Source organism: Antechinus flavipes, chromosome 1 (genome assembly GCF_016432865.1).
Source record: "Antechinus flavipes isolate AdamAnt ecotype Samford, QLD, Australia chromosome 1, AdamAnt_v2, whole genome shotgun sequence".
Lineage (NCBI taxonomy): Eukaryota > Metazoa > Chordata > Mammalia > Dasyuromorphia > Dasyuridae > Antechinus > Antechinus flavipes.
The window spans coordinates 404,901,625-404,919,295 of record NC_067398.1 but is presented as its reverse complement, the minus strand read 5'-3'; the positions used below and the strand labels follow the sequence as shown (position 1 = coordinate 404,919,295).

General features: G+C 33.9%; 1 protein-coding gene across 3 annotated transcripts in view; it reads left to right on the top strand.

Annotated features, from left to right (window-relative positions):
- The window catches only part of RETREG1 (reticulophagy regulator 1), a 185,163-nt gene extending 171,887 nt beyond the window's left edge, over window positions 1-13,276 (top strand). For all 3 annotated transcript variants that reach the window (XM_051969868.1, XM_051969870.1, XM_051969869.1), the window contains 5 exons: window positions 2,543-2,627; window positions 3,542-3,679; window positions 4,348-4,412; window positions 4,621-4,747; window positions 8,423-13,276. In XM_051969868.1, the coding sequence (XP_051825828.1) occupies window positions 2,543-2,627; window positions 3,542-3,679; window positions 4,348-4,412; window positions 4,621-4,747; window positions 8,423-8,922 (915 nt within the window). In that variant the 3' untranslated portion in view covers window positions 8,923-13,276. The remainder of the gene's footprint in view (window positions 1-2,542; window positions 2,628-3,541; window positions 3,680-4,347; window positions 4,413-4,620; window positions 4,748-8,422) is intronic.
- Window positions 13,277-17,671: the final 4,395 nt, after the last annotated feature.

The window sequence follows — 17,671 nt, the reverse complement described above, 5'->3', positions numbered from 1 at the left end:
TTATAAATGTTAAATGTATTATACAAATGAATATTATGTTTATTATAAAAATGGGGTTTAGAGAATGGTATAGATGTTATATCATATTAGTTTAAAGTCAGCCTTGCTTTTATTCTGAATTTAAGATTTGTTATAATTCAGATAAAGTAAGAAGCTACCTGATTTCAAGTAATATAAGCCATAAAGCACATTATGAATTCAATATGATCCTCTTTTGGCTTCTACTGTGGAAAAATAAAACTATTTTCTTTCTTTCCATTTCCACACAAAAATTAAGGAAGCTTTTAACAGAATGTTAATTATAAAATAGAACAAATAAAATAAATATTATTGGAAATCCTTTTTAACACAAAATAAATAATAAACCTTAATATTTTTCAAATTGAATTTGTGGGGAAGGAGGTATTTCATGTTAGAGGGCTGCTTTGACCATTTTAAAAGGAGGAGATAACTAAAAGGTATCACATGGGGAAATGCAGTAATTCTTCCTATGAGACTAGTCACTTAAGCAACTTTATAGAAGGTCCCTTTTACTTTTTCAGCAACTTGTAAGTTAAGCCTTATGGGAATAGGACTGCACCTAGGTGTGGCAGCACTGACAATAGACTTCTACCTTGTAAAAAGAAAACACTCCAAGTTCCCTTGCCTTCCACTCCCTTTGAGTATTAAAGATTGTAATCACTCTAATTATTCCAGTATTAGAATTTTAATTTTATTTTGAAATACTTTAAATCATCCAAAAGATTTTCTTTTTAAGTTTTTTTTTAAGCTATTAACTGTACTCTGGAACCTTCTCTTCAAGGTCACCATAGTTCAGATTCAGCCTCTGGCATTTTATGAAGTTGTATGATTGAGCAAAATCACTTAACCTCTTTCTGCCTCCATTTCTTTATCTGTAAAATGAGACACCTACTTCCCGGATGATTTTGTGGGTCAAATGAGATATTTTTGAGTGCTTTGCAAACTTAAAAAATAGTACCAGAAGAAAAGACACCAGAAGTGATAATATGAAATAGATTTATAAGTGGATTAGGGAGAGCAAAATTACCAAAGAATATTATAAAAATAGAATTGGTTCAGTTCACAGCATAAAGAAATTGTCAGAGATATCCATCACTGGTTACAAAGGTGTGCCATTTTTAACATGGAATAGCTTACAGGCATAATCAGTCACAGCTTAGCAAGACATAGGTGATTAAGCAACTTGCTTTTTGGGGAGACATAACTTTTATAGCTTAGAGGGAGAAGGGGGTAATAAAGGGTTGGATCTGGGGAATGACAAGATTGTGTATTGAGATATTGAGGATAGTTTGGGAAAACTGAGTTCCCATGAAGATTGTCTCCAATGTGCTAATCTAAGCAGACTCAGAAATTGAAGACAGGATGGATGGATTAATAATGGATTCTAGCTTCACATAATTCTATAAAAACAAGGCAGTATGAGAGAACTGATTTGATTATATGATTAATAGGAACAGGATGGATTCATTTTAGCAATTTCAGAGAACAAGCTAATTTAGAGTTCACATCACTATATATATGCTAACTATTGTCATATTAAGGTTATAGCATATTCATGCTATAGAATAACTTCTAACCTTAAAACATAGTTTTAGCAAACCTTTAACTTCTTATGTGAGAAGCTCATGCTTTCTTTTTCCAGCCATAAATCTCCTTGCTGAAATCTTTTATGTCCCTTTTCCCACCCAATTGTTTGTTGGTGATGTGCTGCTATATGCCCATATACCTTCTCCATTGACCTTGATGTATATGATGCGACTATCAGCCATATAGCATCATTATTGAAAAAAACTATTGATATAAAGACTGTCCTGTGTTTCAGAGAGAAGCCTGGATCACTACAAGTATTCTGTAGTTTGTGTTTTGGTTCCTGGTGTTTCAAAAACAGATTCATTTCTTCATATTTCATCACATTGCCCTTATTTTTCTCATGTCAAAGGTTAAAAATAAAAAAAGAACATGAAATTTAGCCTTTCTTCTTTTAATCATTTCTATTTCAGAAGGTATATATCCCTTTCTCACCTATATCTTTTTTCAAAAATCCCTTTTAACCATGGTGTTCCTTCACCTCTGGCAATCCCAGCTTCCTCCAAATCAATGGGAGTGTTTGTGTCCTAATTGCACAAGTATAGTTCAAAATCTTGTTCTAATATACACTATTTTTAGACCATACAAGAATCGAATAGCAAATATTTAGTTATGATGGAATAGGGAAAATAATGTATCTAGGACCCTAAACAAACAGGATGATTCACATTATTCCTCCTGTGTGCCAAAGAGGTGTAACTTTCTAAAACTACTAGTGGAGAAGTAACAACCCCCATGAAAACTCATGCAGGATTTAGAAAACTCTTCTGTCCTGACAGGGATGAATAGGGTAGATTTTTAAAAAATCCACAAGTAACTTATTAAAAAATAATTGAGAGTGGGAGTGGCATATATGTAGCAATAATAAAATGTCTTCATCATATAAATACTGATTGTCAGCTTTTTTTCCCCCCCTTTTTGGTTAAACTTCTAGTTTTGCCTCCTGGTCTGCAGTGTGTGCACATTTTTTACGATCTTAGGAAGTTACATTCCTGGAGTCATACTCTCCTACTTTGTATGTAAGTTTATACCCTCTTTAATTTATATTGTATTTGTGGTATAATATAATTGTAAATATAATTTTCTGTGAGAATTTATAGCTTCCTTTAAAATTCAGCTTGCTCAAGTGCCACTTCTTCTAGGAGGGATTTGCTAGATCCTTAAGCTGCTACTGTTGTCTCTTCTAGGATTACCTCCCAAGTTCCATATTTATGTTCTGATTTATACATGTTTTCTCAACCATTAGACATAAGCTTCTTGAGACAGGAATTGTTTTTTCTTTTTAAAAAAGCTCCCAACATGTAGTACTATATGCTTAGCATATGCTAAATGCTTACTAAAATATTTGATTGATGGTTTCTTAAGAAGAGTTAGATCAGAGTTGATGGTTTATTGAGAAGAGCTAAGTCGAAGTTGAAAATCCACTCTGTTATCACATCTCACTTTATCAGTGAAGAAACTAAGAGACTATAGTGGCAGAGCTACAACTATATTCCTGGTTGTTTTGATCCCACTTCCTGTCTTCTTTCCAGTATATCATACTGAATCTCTGAAATTTATTTTCCCTGAAAATGAAATAGCCCAAATCCAAGTACCTTGCCTTACGGTTTTGAGGTTGCAAGGGCATGAATGGATAAAACTCTGGTTTACCACCAGCTTTTGAACAAGGCTTATTGTTAAAGTGGGTTATGGCAACAATGGTAATGATGAAGATGATAGAAGGAAAGTGACATGGAAGGAAAGTGAAATGCTTCCTTGTTTGTGAAATAAGTTCATTATTTTGTATTCATGATTTCTGTTTTGTCCAGTGCAGAGTACTTTTCCTAAGAAATAAACATTTATTTGACAGTAAGGGACATTCAGTGCCTTTTTTTCCTCTAGAATTTTGACCCCTTGAAAATAAATATTTTCTTTCCCCTTTTTATCCCTTTAGTACTCTGTGCCTTTTTGTGTCCACTGTTTAAGTGCAATGAATTTGGACAAAGAGTATACAGCAAGATCAAGTCATTTCTGCTGAAACTAGATTTTGGAATAGGAGAATATATTAACCAAAAGAGGCGAGAAAGATCTGGTAAGTAAGGTTTGAAAAGTAGATACCACATATGAAATGGATATACATACATGAATTAGATTTAAGAAGTTTCTCTGTGAGTAAAACCTTATGCTAACCACTGTTTCTACTACTACAAAAAGAAGATACATTTTGTTTCATTTAGAAACTTTAAAGGTTGTTTTCCTAAATTCTCAGGAGAGCAAGCTCCTTGTGTACTGTTTGTTTTTATATATCCCCCCAATACCTGTCCACCCCAATTTTCATGCATTACACTGAATTTATTGAATGAATAAGTTTTAAATGGGGGAAGCCATGGTGGTGAAAGGTTTAAACATTTTATATTTGATTAAAATTCTTAGTTTAAGTTATGTTAACTTGAGAGGGATAGTGATATTATGGAGTTGAAAAAGCCTACAGAATAATAGAATGATCTTAGGAATAGAGAATAATCATAGTAAGGGGGAAGAAGTAGGAAAACTGACAGCTTATCTGAGACGATGATATAGAAATAATTTATTCTGCTTATCAATGAGGTTTCTGCTGTGAAAGCATTCAAGATTTGGAAATGTTTGAGAACTTGAGAAATGTGGGATGAGCATGAAGAAGAAGCCATGGTAGGCAAGATGTAGTACTTATAGGAAAGCTAGGAAACTAAAAGTTCATTTGTACATTTTCTTTTTCAACAGAGGCAGATAAAGAAAAAAATCACAAAGATGACAGTGAATTAGACTTTTCAGCCCTTTGTCCTAAGGTACTTTGTGTTTAATTTTTGTTCTCTTTTGAGTTTGACTGTAAATTCACTTGCCTGCAACAAAGCTGATTGTTCATTATGGTGGAATTTCAGCATTTCAACACATTTGTTAAATTATTTTTCATTTTTATCTCACAACTACTTGTGTTAGTATTTTCACAAGAAAAGATGATTGGAATTAATATTTGACTTTTCTAATTTGTCATAGGTTAGCCTTACAACTGTTGCCAAAGAGTTATCTGTGTCTGACACAGATATATCAGAAGTATCTTGGACTGATAATGGGACCTTCAATCTATCTGAAGGATGTACTCCACAGACAGACACTTCTGATGGTATGTAACAATGATAATGACGATGTTGGTAATGATAATAATTAGCATTTATATAATGCCTACTGCAGGCACTGTACTAAGTTCTTTACAAATATCTCATTTGATCCTTGCAACAACAACCTGGGGAGGGTAGGTACTGTTATTATCCCCATTTTACTGTTGAGGAAACTAAAATGAAACAGAGTTTAAGTGACTTGCCCAGAATCACACAGCTAGTTGGTATCTGAGGCTGGATTTGAACTCAGGTTTTTCTGGCTGCAGGTCTGGCATTATATCCATTGGGTCACTTAAATGTCTTTTAATGTAATGTAATGTATGTCATTGCTTTTTGACAGTCTAAATTATTATTAAAACATCATGCAAAATGTTTAATCTTCTGTATATGGGGTGGATATATGGAGATACAACGATTTTCTTATAGGATCATACATTTAGAGCTAGAAGAGAACATCAATCCATTCAGTTTAACCTCTTCATTTTACAGATGGGGAAGGTGAAGGCTAGATTTCCCCAAAGTGATACAGGATGCAAGTGACAGGTGGGATTTGAAATTAGCTCCTTTTGACTTTAAATCCTAATACTTTTATATCTAGTCATCCCTATTCTATATACCACACTGCCTATTTTCAGGAACAATTTTCCCTTAATCCTTGAAAGAGATAGTTGAATATAATGAGTTATGATAACTCCTTCCTTCCCCCTCCCTTTTTTGCATATCCTTATATATGAAAATTTTAATTGTTTTTGTATAAATTCAGCATCACAGATTGTACAATAAATTGTATAAATTTTGGATAAATCAACTAATAGTACTGTAGCACATTTTCTTTAATATTTATCCTCTAAGATTATAAGTAAAACTTAGAGGAGAATCTTTTCAATATTAGTCCTCACTTCATTGGACTCTGCTCACTGTATGTGCTTTGATATTTCATTGGATTTCAAGGCGTGGGTATGACCCTCAGATTTTCTAAGATGATGCCTGTTTAAGAGCAGCAAGGGCTTTGTTAGATCTCAGCAAACTAGAAAAGTTTTGAGTATAGGCCTATAGTCTGACGAAGTTTGGAGAAGTTCATTACTTGGTGGCTGCAGGACCATGAACTGATTTTTTTTTTTTTAAACACAGCAATTACTGAAGATGACCTACCCAATTAGAGAGAGAGGCTGTGATCACTATCAATAGAAGGGAGTAATTTCCATTTCTGTTAGAAATTACAAATCCAAGATAAAAATAAGCATAGCCCTCACAATAATCACTATCTTCTGTCAGGAGGGCTTTCTCGGTTCTAGCTGTTTGCATGATCTCAAGCTGGTCACTCATTTCACCATCTTCTGGGCTCAAAGGCTTTGTCATATGTGAAATGCAAAGTAATCAAATAATTGCTAATTTATGAGATGGATTGTTTAATAGCCACAAATCTTCAAGGACTGAGGTCATATTTTGAAGTACAAAATAAAATAGCCTTCTCTCTAAGGTACTGTACTAAGGAAAGAGGGAAAAGGTCTTTGGAGACTTAATAGTTGCAAAAATGAATGGTAGTAGCAACACTCAAGTAGGGGTTAGGGAACAAATAATATCAATAAAATCAGTATTTATGTAGCACTTCAATGTTTGTAAAGCATTTCATACACATTATCTCATTTGATCTCCTCAATAACCTTGTAAGAATTTAAATTATATTTACAGATTAGGAAGCTGAAGTTGAGAAAGGTTAACTGACTTCCTCAGGAATACATAGCTAACAAGCACTTGGAACAGGATTCACACTCAAGTCTTCCTAAATCCTAAATACTCAATCTGCTTATACCACTTATAGTAAATAATTACTATAATTATTATAGTAATTATTATTATAATTATTGGAGACATGCAGAAAATTTGGTAGAAAACTCATCTCCTCAAATAATATTTATTTTGATCCTTTTATCAGTGTAATCTTTCTTTCCTGATTGCAGATGAAAATCCTTGTATACCTTGGTAGTAGTGAGCACTTTTATAGAGCCATAACTATTTTAATCTCATAACAAATCTGGAGGTAGATGCTATTATTATTCTCATTTTACGGATGAGGAAACTGAGGCAAGCAGGTTAAGTGACTTGCCATAGGTCACACAGTTAGTCAGTGTCAGATAAAGGATCTGAACTCAGCTCTTCCTGACTGGTCACTTGAGCCATCTAGTTGTCTTGAATTTAACAGCTAAAAATAGTTGTTACCTCCTGGTTAATCTTAGATAGTTTTATAAGATAGTCCCTGCCCACAAGTAGCTCACGATTTAACAGGGGAGGACAACACATAGAATCTAATAGACTGGGAGCATAGGGGTTGTGATAAAGTCCTGTAGCCAGGAAAGCAGTTGGTCTGAGGAGGTAAGAGTTTTGGAGTTGATTTTAAATTGCAGAATGAAGACTCTTTGGATGATGATGATGATAATAATAATAATAATAAGTCCAGGAAAGTAGCTGAGTGGAAAATGATGAAGTGAATTCCCAGAGAGCCCTTCTTAGATGTGGAGGATCAGGGAGGATTTCTCCAATATCCACCCTCCACCTTTTCTAGTCAGAGGGAGGGAGAGTTCCCTAAATTTCCTCAGTTAAATGAGAAAGTTGGCCTTTATGTCCTTAAAGATTTCTTTTTAGCTCTAAATCTATGGTCTTATGAGAATTCAGCTTCACTTCTATGCTATCATCATGTAATCATGCTTGCTAACGCATGAGATTAGGACTTTAATAGAAATACTAGTTTAACTACATCTCAGATCACTTTTATGGCATTTGGTGTCTCCAGTTCCCACTGTGTACTAAAATGAATTAAAAACTTTTAAATACTAGTAGCAATTTACTGTTATGTTAACAAAAGAGTAATTAACTCACTATGTGTTTAAAAATATAAATATTAAGTAACTACTATGTGCTTAATGAAAAAAGATTTTTTAAAATATATGGTAGGAAATCCTGTAGGAAAGGAACTAAGATTAAGTAAATAAGATCAATTTTATTTTGTGGAAAGTCAGAGGGCTAAGTATCAGGTATATCTCTACAGATTCTTATATTGAATATGGAACTGAGTTAGATATGGCCTCTGTTATCTTTCTCCCTATAAAAGCACACATGAGGATATTCAAAGTTTCTCATGTATATCATAATTAACATTCATCCACAGGCCAAAGGGCCATATTTGCCTTAGGGGATAATAATACACAGATATCAGTGAAAAGCAGAACTATTTGACATGTGAAAACACTTTTAATTATTTCCAGTTTGACACTGGTATATGTGGTTCATACCATAAAGAAGAGAACTTGTTCTGATTTGCATTGAAAATTAAATGTTAACCAGCCCCTCAAGAAAATATTGAACATTGGCTAGTTGTTTGATGTGTTCTATAACATATATAGTTGATTATAAGTTATATATTCTGTTGCTTAGCGTTTCTGATTTTGTGCTGTCCTAGGCCTCTGAGTCAGCAGATTTTGGAAAATTTGTAGAGGAGGATTCAATCTGTAATTTAGCTAGGAAATCCATTTCACTCTCAGAGCTCTGCTGCTTCAATGTGATGCAGAAAAAGCTGGGTCAGTTTTATAGACTAACTTGAGGGTTTAGACTAAATTAAGTCATCCTTTATATCGAAGAACTTTATTTCAGATTCCTTATTGTATATCTCAATTATCTCATAGATCTCGATCGACCCAGTGAACAGGAAGAAGCTTTCTCCAGAGATCTTTCAGAATTTCCATCTCTAGAAAATGGCATGGGAACAAATGATGAAGATGAGTTGAGCCTTGGCTTGCCTATCCAGTACAAAAGGAAAAAAGAACAGCTGGATAGTGGTCACAGACAGAATAAAGAGAGGCATCCAGCAGCTGGTCTTTCCCTTCCTCTGAGCAGTGACCAAACCATTCACTTGATGGGTAATCTGGCTGGTGATGTCATTGTAGCTGCAATGTCTGCTGCCATCAAAGACCAGTTGCAGCAGGGAGTGCAGAAAGCATCTTCCCTGCCCGCACCTAGCCCAGGGGATGACACAGACACAGAAGAAGGTGATGATTTTGAACTACTGGACCAGTCAGAGCTCGATCAGATTGAGAGTGAACTGGGACTTACACAAGACCAGGAAGCAGAACCACAGCAAAAGAAATCTTCAGGCTTCCTTTCAAATCTGCTGGGAGGCCATTAACTTGGGAATCAGAGCTTGCAACAGAGCAGAAATAAACCACAAAAAAATTTAAAACAAACAAAAAGAAAAAAAAAGAAAATTATATGAGCTGTGAGCTTTAACTATTACTTTAGATTTGTTGTCCTATTTTCCCTTCTGCAGTGAATTAACTGGATATATATCAGCTGAAACTGAAAATTTAATATTTCTGATCATTATACCTAGGCCTAGTAAGCATGGAAACGAATTCTATACCCACAGAGAGGAACGTTACAGATTTTTTTTTTTTTAAAGGAAACGGTCAAACGTTAGAGTGATACAACCTTCCAAGTATTCTCTATCCTTTTCATCATACTTCATCTTTCAAGTCTGCAGTTTATTGTGACACAGTGAGAAAGGTGTTGCAATATATCTATGTGTAGCTTTATGCTATCCTATCCCCTCAGTATCTTGAAATAGTTTTAAAATTTTGATGTTAAAGAATCCTTGCATCATTTTTTTTTTAAATTTAAGAACTTGGACAGCACTATCAAAAGGAATTAACTAGGAAAATAAAATGATTTTACATAAATCATTATTTTAAACTCTTTGGATAGGCTGATACATTTCCAGGTTATTTCTGCAGTAGTAGGCTTATAGATGTGTTAAGTGGCCTGCTCCTAAATCGACTGCCATCAAAAAGCAAGTATTGCTATGTCATGCAGATGCTGATCATGATGTAAACAGACAAAATTTCTGTTGTAGTTTGTTCCCTGTTTGTCAAATGCTTGTGAATAGGGATTTTGTGAGTGCTGATGTTTAACATAAACAAGCCTTCTTCCTACACAGGCTGATTTATCTTCTACATTAGTTGATGAAACAGTAGCCCCTAAAATTGTGGAGTTCTCTAGTCTTTGCTGTCATTTGTGAACATCAGCTGCCTAGCAGAATTATTTAGTCCTATACCCCTGGTCTGGGTAATTTAAGTAAAAGAGGAATTCACTTTGTTTGGAAATGTATTTATTTGTCATTTTAAGTCTACACATAGTAATCTCTTGATGATTTGGGTTCTGGAATAGATTTTAACTATCAAAATATCACAAAACTTTTTTTTTGAAAATCTTTAAATAACTAAATTTGTTATAAGGAACAGATTTGTTATTAAGGAACAAAGGAAGACATGAAACCAATTTATTAATGTGAAACTTTGAGAAGGGTTGAGGGACCATGTCAGCTATTACAAAAACAGCTAATATAGCTGGCATTTTAAAAGATGAACATGGTCACCTGGAACCCCTCAGAAAGGAAGGATAATCCCAGCAAATAGGAAGTCTATTTTTCTTTCCTTTTGTTTACCTGCCTTATCTTCCTAAAGAAAAAGTATAGGTAATTCTACATTTTAATGTGGTGTACCTTATTTATTTATTTTTCTTTCTGAGGTATTAAAAATCTAGACTGAATTTGCCAAATATTGTAGGGAGAAAAGTTACATAAGACTTTTGACATTTACTATTTGTGGTTGCTGTGCTTTTGTATCAGTAGGTGCCTAGTGGTTATTGTTTGCTTGTCCCTTTTGGTACAAAGTGAGTCTGTGCCTTTGTTATCTTGCCCATTCTGGAACAAAGGAAAACTATTTGTTGGACAAATTGTGTGGTCTTGGGGAAATATGTCTTAATACCATTCAATGAAAGTTTCTGGACATGAAGAAAAAGTTATATATCAATATTGTAATAAATAATTTACAGGTTCTTTATTCATGTGAGCTTCCTCATAAAAATATTCTTATCCAGGAAGTCCAAACATATATAAAAGCCATTTCAATTTCTCAGTTGAGAAAAAGTACAGGTTTCCCCTCCCCCCTTTAGTACCTTTAAGACAATCCAGGTAGTCATAAGAGTATAAAGAGGACAAGCCTAACAGAAGATTGTCAACAGTTGAGTTGTATGGTGGATAAACAATGAATGTTAGAGGGTCAAATATTTTAAAAAATAAAATAAAATGGGCTTGGGGTGGGGTGGGAGTTGGCTTGGGAAAAGGTGGTACCAGGATTGGAAGTACAGTAGTAGTAGTTCAGATATACACTAGCTTTCCTTAAACAGTGGCATTGTAAGCAAGTGTGCACTTTAATGCTATTTGCTCAAAAATAAATGTGATTATTATGTATCCAACAAAACAGAACTCTTTTCAAAATGTTAATTAAACCAAGCAACATATAATAATGAAAGGAGTAGTTGTCAAGGCTTTTTGTATATAATCTTTTTTTTCTGGTTTTGAGATATAGGTATAAATCAGTTGTGCATTTGCCTTTGTGTTTGAGAATTTGTATGTGTCATCTGGCACATTAAAAAAAAAAGTTTCCCTGTAGTCATCTTGCTACACGTGCTGTATCACAAGAACATATTGTGGCATTGTATCTCTCCCCTGTATCTCTTTAAAAATGGTTTAAAATCTCCTCTCAAGTCAAAAAATATTCAGTCAAAGTGAACCAGGTGTACCTTTTTGATACTAAATATATTAGAGTAATTGTTCTCTAATTTCACATAGACCATTCTGAGTAACAGTATGTAATAATATTGTCTAGGTGATTATGTACTTCTTTTTTAATAACAAAATAATGCTAGAGAAGTGGAAGTTTTCTGTGTTGGTATATCAATTTGGACTTTGAAGAAAAGACTATTTTCCCTTTTTGAAAGACCTTTGTTTCTCCCTTGTTCTGTTAGCTTAAAAAAATAGAATCTTTACACTAAGGATCTTCTTTAGAATCATACTATTAAAGCTGAAAGAGACCTTAAAAGTCCTCTAATTCAGTCCTATCATTTTACAGTTAAGGAAATTGAGGCTCAGAAAGCAGAATGTAAGCTCCTTTGAGGGCAGGACCTTGAGTTTTGTTTTGTTTTTTCCTTTTGGTCTTTGTCCTCCTCCTCTCTTCCCCCCCAGTGCCTAGCACAATGTCTTGAATGTTTTAGGCACTTAACAAATACTGATTCAATTGAATTAATTTAAAAAAATCTATTTTACAGCTGTGTAACAAGAGGAGAGGAAAAAGTAATGCTCTTTAATGAAATTAAACTTTTAGTATTAAAAAAATTTAGGAATCTTATTTTGTTGAAATAATTCCATTTGCTTCATTTGAGAGGGGGAAAAAATCACATACCCACAAGAATAATGTTAAGTTTGTGTTGTTTTAAAAATAAATATTTGTCTAAAAGAAATAAAGCAAACTAAACAACGTCAACATTCATATTAAGCATTATTTGTTTAAGAAATTTGTGCTTAATGTTAACATTTTTCCAACGTTTTTGCAAAACTACTGTGCTTGGGCATTGTAGAAGAAACCAACCAGATTAGGAATAGTGTCTGCCCTTCATGCAGTTTACTGTCATGTTTAGCATTCAGGCTGGGATTTTTAAATTACATTTCTGATTTGAACCATTCAAATTATCTTGCTATAGTTAGTGTGGGAGTAAAATTATTCTGAGAGATTTGACTAAATTACCATTAATGATAGGTGATAAAATTAGAAGGTCCAAGAATTAGATATTTATGCATTCCTATCTCTTCTTTCCACTACTGTGTTAATCTGACCTAAGCTTAGATGGGAATAAACAAGTTGGGATTCTGGTTCTATTATGATGGCCTGAAGTAAATCAATTAACAGCTCATGTGCCTCAGTTTCTCCTTCTATAAAATGAGGATTCTAGTATTTATTTCCACTCTACCTCACCATGATATTGTGAGAACAAGAAAATTAATTCCTTGGACAAAGGCACTGTGTAAAACCAAGGTATCCATTATTATTTCACAATATAATTTATGAAGTCTTCCTTTGAGCATTAGAATAAAAGGCAACATGCAAGTGCCTACTCAAAATGAAAACTCTGATAAGATTTTCATGGCTTTGCACAAATGCATACTTTTTCATATACTGATTTGGTTTTGTTTTTTAAATGTTTATAAAGGAAGGATAAATGACAATTTATTATAATTGAGTAGAATGACAATTTATTATAATTGAGTAGAATTATATGAAATATTAAAATACATTTTTATTTAGTTTGGATTCATTATTCACTCGTAACTGAATGAGAAAAACCTTGGTATAAGGAGACTCCCCCAGATGTAAATTGATCATTCAGACTAAAGTCTGTGAACCAAACACTGTGACAGATACCTTAGCGTCAATTTAAATTTAATGTGAATGTACCATACTAATCACCTGTAGACTTCATATATCCAGATAACCAGAAATTTTGGAGGTTGCAAAATGTCTTAAAACTGTTTATGGAAGTATCATTTGCAGCACTTTACTTAACATGAATGTTTTATAAACATGGAATAATTGATAGCAATTGTTTGTAAACCATTTAATAAATGTCTGTTAGTTTCAACCTTTCAACACATGGGTTTTTTTTTTTTTTAATCCTCAAAAATAAGTTGTAACCAACATATTGCCCATCTATTAAAAATAATTTTTTCATAAATACCTATCAGCCATTCTGAGTTTAACTACTGTATAGAACACATTTATTTGGATTTGTCAAGATTTACTTATTAAGATTTTTGACTTCCGGCCAAGATGGCAGAGAGGACACACACACCCCTATTTAAGCTCCATCTTTGCTCTCAGAATACTTTATTTCAAGGCAAGGTCTCGGAATTAGTGCTTGATTGAAAAAACCCACAAATTACCAACAGAAGATATCCTCAAAATTCACCAGAAAAGGTGAATTTCTTTTGCTTGCAGGCAGGAACAATTAGACTGGGCACAGACTGAAGGCAGGCAGCAGCAGCACAACAGGCAGGGAAACTGAGGCAGGGAGCTCACACTGAGCAGACCTGAGAGGGGTGGGGTGTGATTTCATCTGTTTCTGCAGGGAAAACTTTACCACAGTGTGGCTACTTTGCCCTGGCAGCAAGCCTGTAGATCAGCAGAGAAGCTATAAACACAGGGGGTAAAGACTATAACCCCAAAAAGCTAGGGTCTCTCGGGACCTGGCCATACCCACCCATAGTGTCTCAGCATGCTCTCAGTCTCTTAGCGCAGATGCAACACAGCCACTGCTGTCCTGCTAGTGCCTCATTGCTGCCCCGTGCAGTCTGTAGAGGAAGCTTGGTAACACCACCCAGCCCTGCCCTCCCCCCAAAAAGCAGACTGCATTTGTTTTTTTTTGTTAGTTGATTCTTCTTTGACAAAAGGAGCAAAAAATTAAAATGGGCTCTAACCATTGATAGCTTCTATATGGATAGAGAACAGACTTTTAACCCTGAGGAGACTAAAAACAGACTGTCTTCAGATGACTCCCCAAGGAGGAGATCATCTGTTACTCAGCACAGATGAATCTCATAGAAGAAATTAAAAAGGTTCTCACAAGAGAGCTAGAAGAAAAATGGGAAAAGGAAAGGGAAGCTTGGCAAGAAGATTCTGAGTATGCCATCTCACTCATTTAAAGACAGAATGATTTAAAGAAATCAAATCCTTGAAAAACAGAATTAGTGAACTGGAAAAAGAAAATAGCTCTCTAAAAAATAAAATTGGCTAAAAGGAAAAAATATTCCATAGAACAAAATAACTCACTTAAAAACTCAAGTGGACAATTAAAAAAATATAAAAAAAGAGTGAAGAAAATTCATTAAAACTCAATTAAACAAATGGAATTGAATGACTTGAGGTGACACCAAAAATCAGTCAAGAAAAACCAAAAAAACAAACAAACAAAAAAAATGAAACAATGGAAAAAATGTCAAATATCTTCTTGGGAAAACAACAGACCTGGAAAATAGATCTAGGAGAGAGAATCTGAGAATTATTGGACTTCCTGAAAAATATGATGGAAAAAAAGAGCACTATTTTCCAGGAAATTATCAAAGAGAACTGCCTAGATGTTATAGAAACACAGGGTAAAGTAGACACTGAAAGAATTCATCGATCACCTACTGAAAGGGACCCTAAAATCAAAACTCCAAGAAATATAGTGGCTAAATTCCACAACTATCAGACCAAGATAAAAATAGTATAAGCTGCTAGAAAAAAATCAATTCAAATATAGAGGAGCCACAATAAGGATTACTCAGATCTAGCAGTGTCCACTTTAAAGGGTCGAAGGGCCTGGAATTTGATATTCTGAAAGACTAAGGAACGTGGTATGCAGCCAAGAATAACTTCCCAGCCAAAATGAGCATTTTTCCAAGGAAGGAGATGGACATTCATTGAAATAGGTGAATTTCATCTATTCCTGATGAAAAAACCAGAACTAAACAAAAAATTTGATCTTCAAATATAAGACTCAAGAGAAATCTAAAAAGGTAAAAAGAAACCTTAAGAACTATATTTCTGTTAAAAAGATATATAAAGAACACATGTATAATTTGTTCTAGAAACTAGAGGTGGAAAGGAAATTGTACCCAGAAAAGGGTAAAGTGAGGGTACTACATCTCACAAAGAGGCAAAGGAAACCTATTATATCTGAGAGAAAGCATGGAGGGGGAATGAACATAGTGTGTATCTTACTCTCATTAGAGTTGGCTTAAAGAGAAAAAATATTAGACATATTCGATTTACGGTGAAACTTCTCCCACCACATTGAAAAGTGGGAGGGGAAAAGTAAAAAGGGAAGGAGTAAGCTAAGTAGAAGGGAATACAGAAACTGTGAGGAAAAGGAGTGAGAAAGGAGGAGGAATTCTAAGGTGGGAGGAGGGATACTAAAAAGGGAGGTTTGTGAGAAGCTGCTCACAAGCTTAATACTGGGGAGGTGGGTGGTAAGAAGGAAGGAAAGGAGAAAAGCATAAGCAAGGGTTAACAAGATGGCAAGTAATAAAGAATTAGTAATTTTAACCATAAATGTGATTGGGGTAAACTTCCCCCATAAAGAAGAAGCAGTTAACAAACTGGATTGAAAGCCAGAATCCTACACACAATTGAAGCAGGACCATACATACAGAGTAAAGGTAAAAGGTTAGAGCAGAATCTACTATGCTTCAAGTGAAGTCAAAAAAGCAGGGGTAGCCATCCTGATCTCAGATCAAGCAAAAGCAAAAACTAATCTAATTAAAAGAAATACGGAAGGGCACTATATCTTGCTAAAGGGTAGCATAGATAATGAAGCAATATCAATATTAAACATATATGCACCAACTGGTGTAGTATCTGAATTCTTAAAAGAAATTAAGAGAGCTGCAAGAAGAAATAGCAAAACTATAATAGTGGGAGATCTCAATCTTGCACTCTCAGAATTAGATAAATAAAACCATAAAATAAATAAGAAAGAAGTCAAAGAGGTAAGTAGAAAACTAAATGGAAAAACTAGAAAAGTTAGATATGATAGATCTTTGGAGAAAACTAAATGGAGACAGAAAGGAGTACACTTTCTTCTCAGCAGTTCATGGAACCTATACAAAAACTGACCATATATTAGGACAGAAAAACTTCAAATTCAAATGCAGAAAGGCAGAAATAGTAAATGTATCCTTTTCAGATCACAATGCAATGAAAATTACATTCAATAAAAAGCCAGGGGAAAATAGACCAAAAAATACTTGGAAACTAAATAATCTCATACTAAAGAATGATTGGGTGAAACAGCAAATCATAAACATAATAACTTCATCCAAGAAAATGACAATAATGAGACATAATACTAAAATGTTTGGGATGCAGCCAAAGTGGTAATAAGGGGAAATTTTATATCTCTAGAGACCTACTTGCATAAAATAGAAAAAGAGAAGGTCAATGAATTGGGCTTGCAACTAAAAATGCTAGAAAAGGAACAAATTAAAAACCTCCCAGTCAAACACTAAACTTGAAACTCTAAAAATAAAAGGAAAGATTAGTAAAATTGAAAGTAAAAAAACTATTGAATTAATAAAACTAAGAGTTGGTTCTATGAAAAAAACCAACAAAATAGATAAACTCTTAGTAAATCTGATTTAAAAAAGGAAAGAGGAAAATCGATGAAAAGGGAGAATTCGCCATTAATGAAGAGGAAAGTAGAGCAATAATTAGGAGTAACTTTGCCCAACTTTATGCCAATAAATTTGATAACTTAAATGAAATGGAAGAATACCTTCAAAAATATAGTTTGCCAAGATTAACAGAGGAAGAAGTAAATTGGTTAAACAGTCCCATCTTAGAAAAAGAAATAGAACAAGCTAGTAATCAACTCCCTAAGAAAAAATCCCCAGGACCAGATGGATTTACATGTGAATTCTACCATACATTTAAAGAACAATTAACTCCAATGCTATATAAACTATTTGACAAAATAGGGATTGAAGGAGTCCTACCAAATTCCTTTTATGACATAGACATGGTACTGATACCTAAACCAGATAGATTGAAAACAGAGAAAGAAAATTATAGGCCAATCTAATGAATATTGATGATAAAATCTTAAATAAAATATTAGCAAAAAGATTACAGAAAATCATCCCCAGGATAATACACTATGACAAGTAGGATTTATACCAGGAATGCAGGGCTGAGTCAATATTAGGAAAACTATTAGCATAATTGACTATATCAATAACCAAATTAACAAAAACCATATGTTCATCTCAATAGATGCAAAACATTTGATAAAATCCAACATCCATTCCTAATAAAAACACTTGAGAGTATAGGAATAAGTGGACTTTTCCTTAAAATAGTTGGGAGTATTTATTTAAAACCGTCAGTAAACATCATATGTAATGGGGATAAATTGGTACCATTCCCAATAAGATCAGGAGTGAAACAAGGTTACCCACTATCACCATTATTATTCAATATTGTATTAGAAATGCTAGCCTTGGCAAT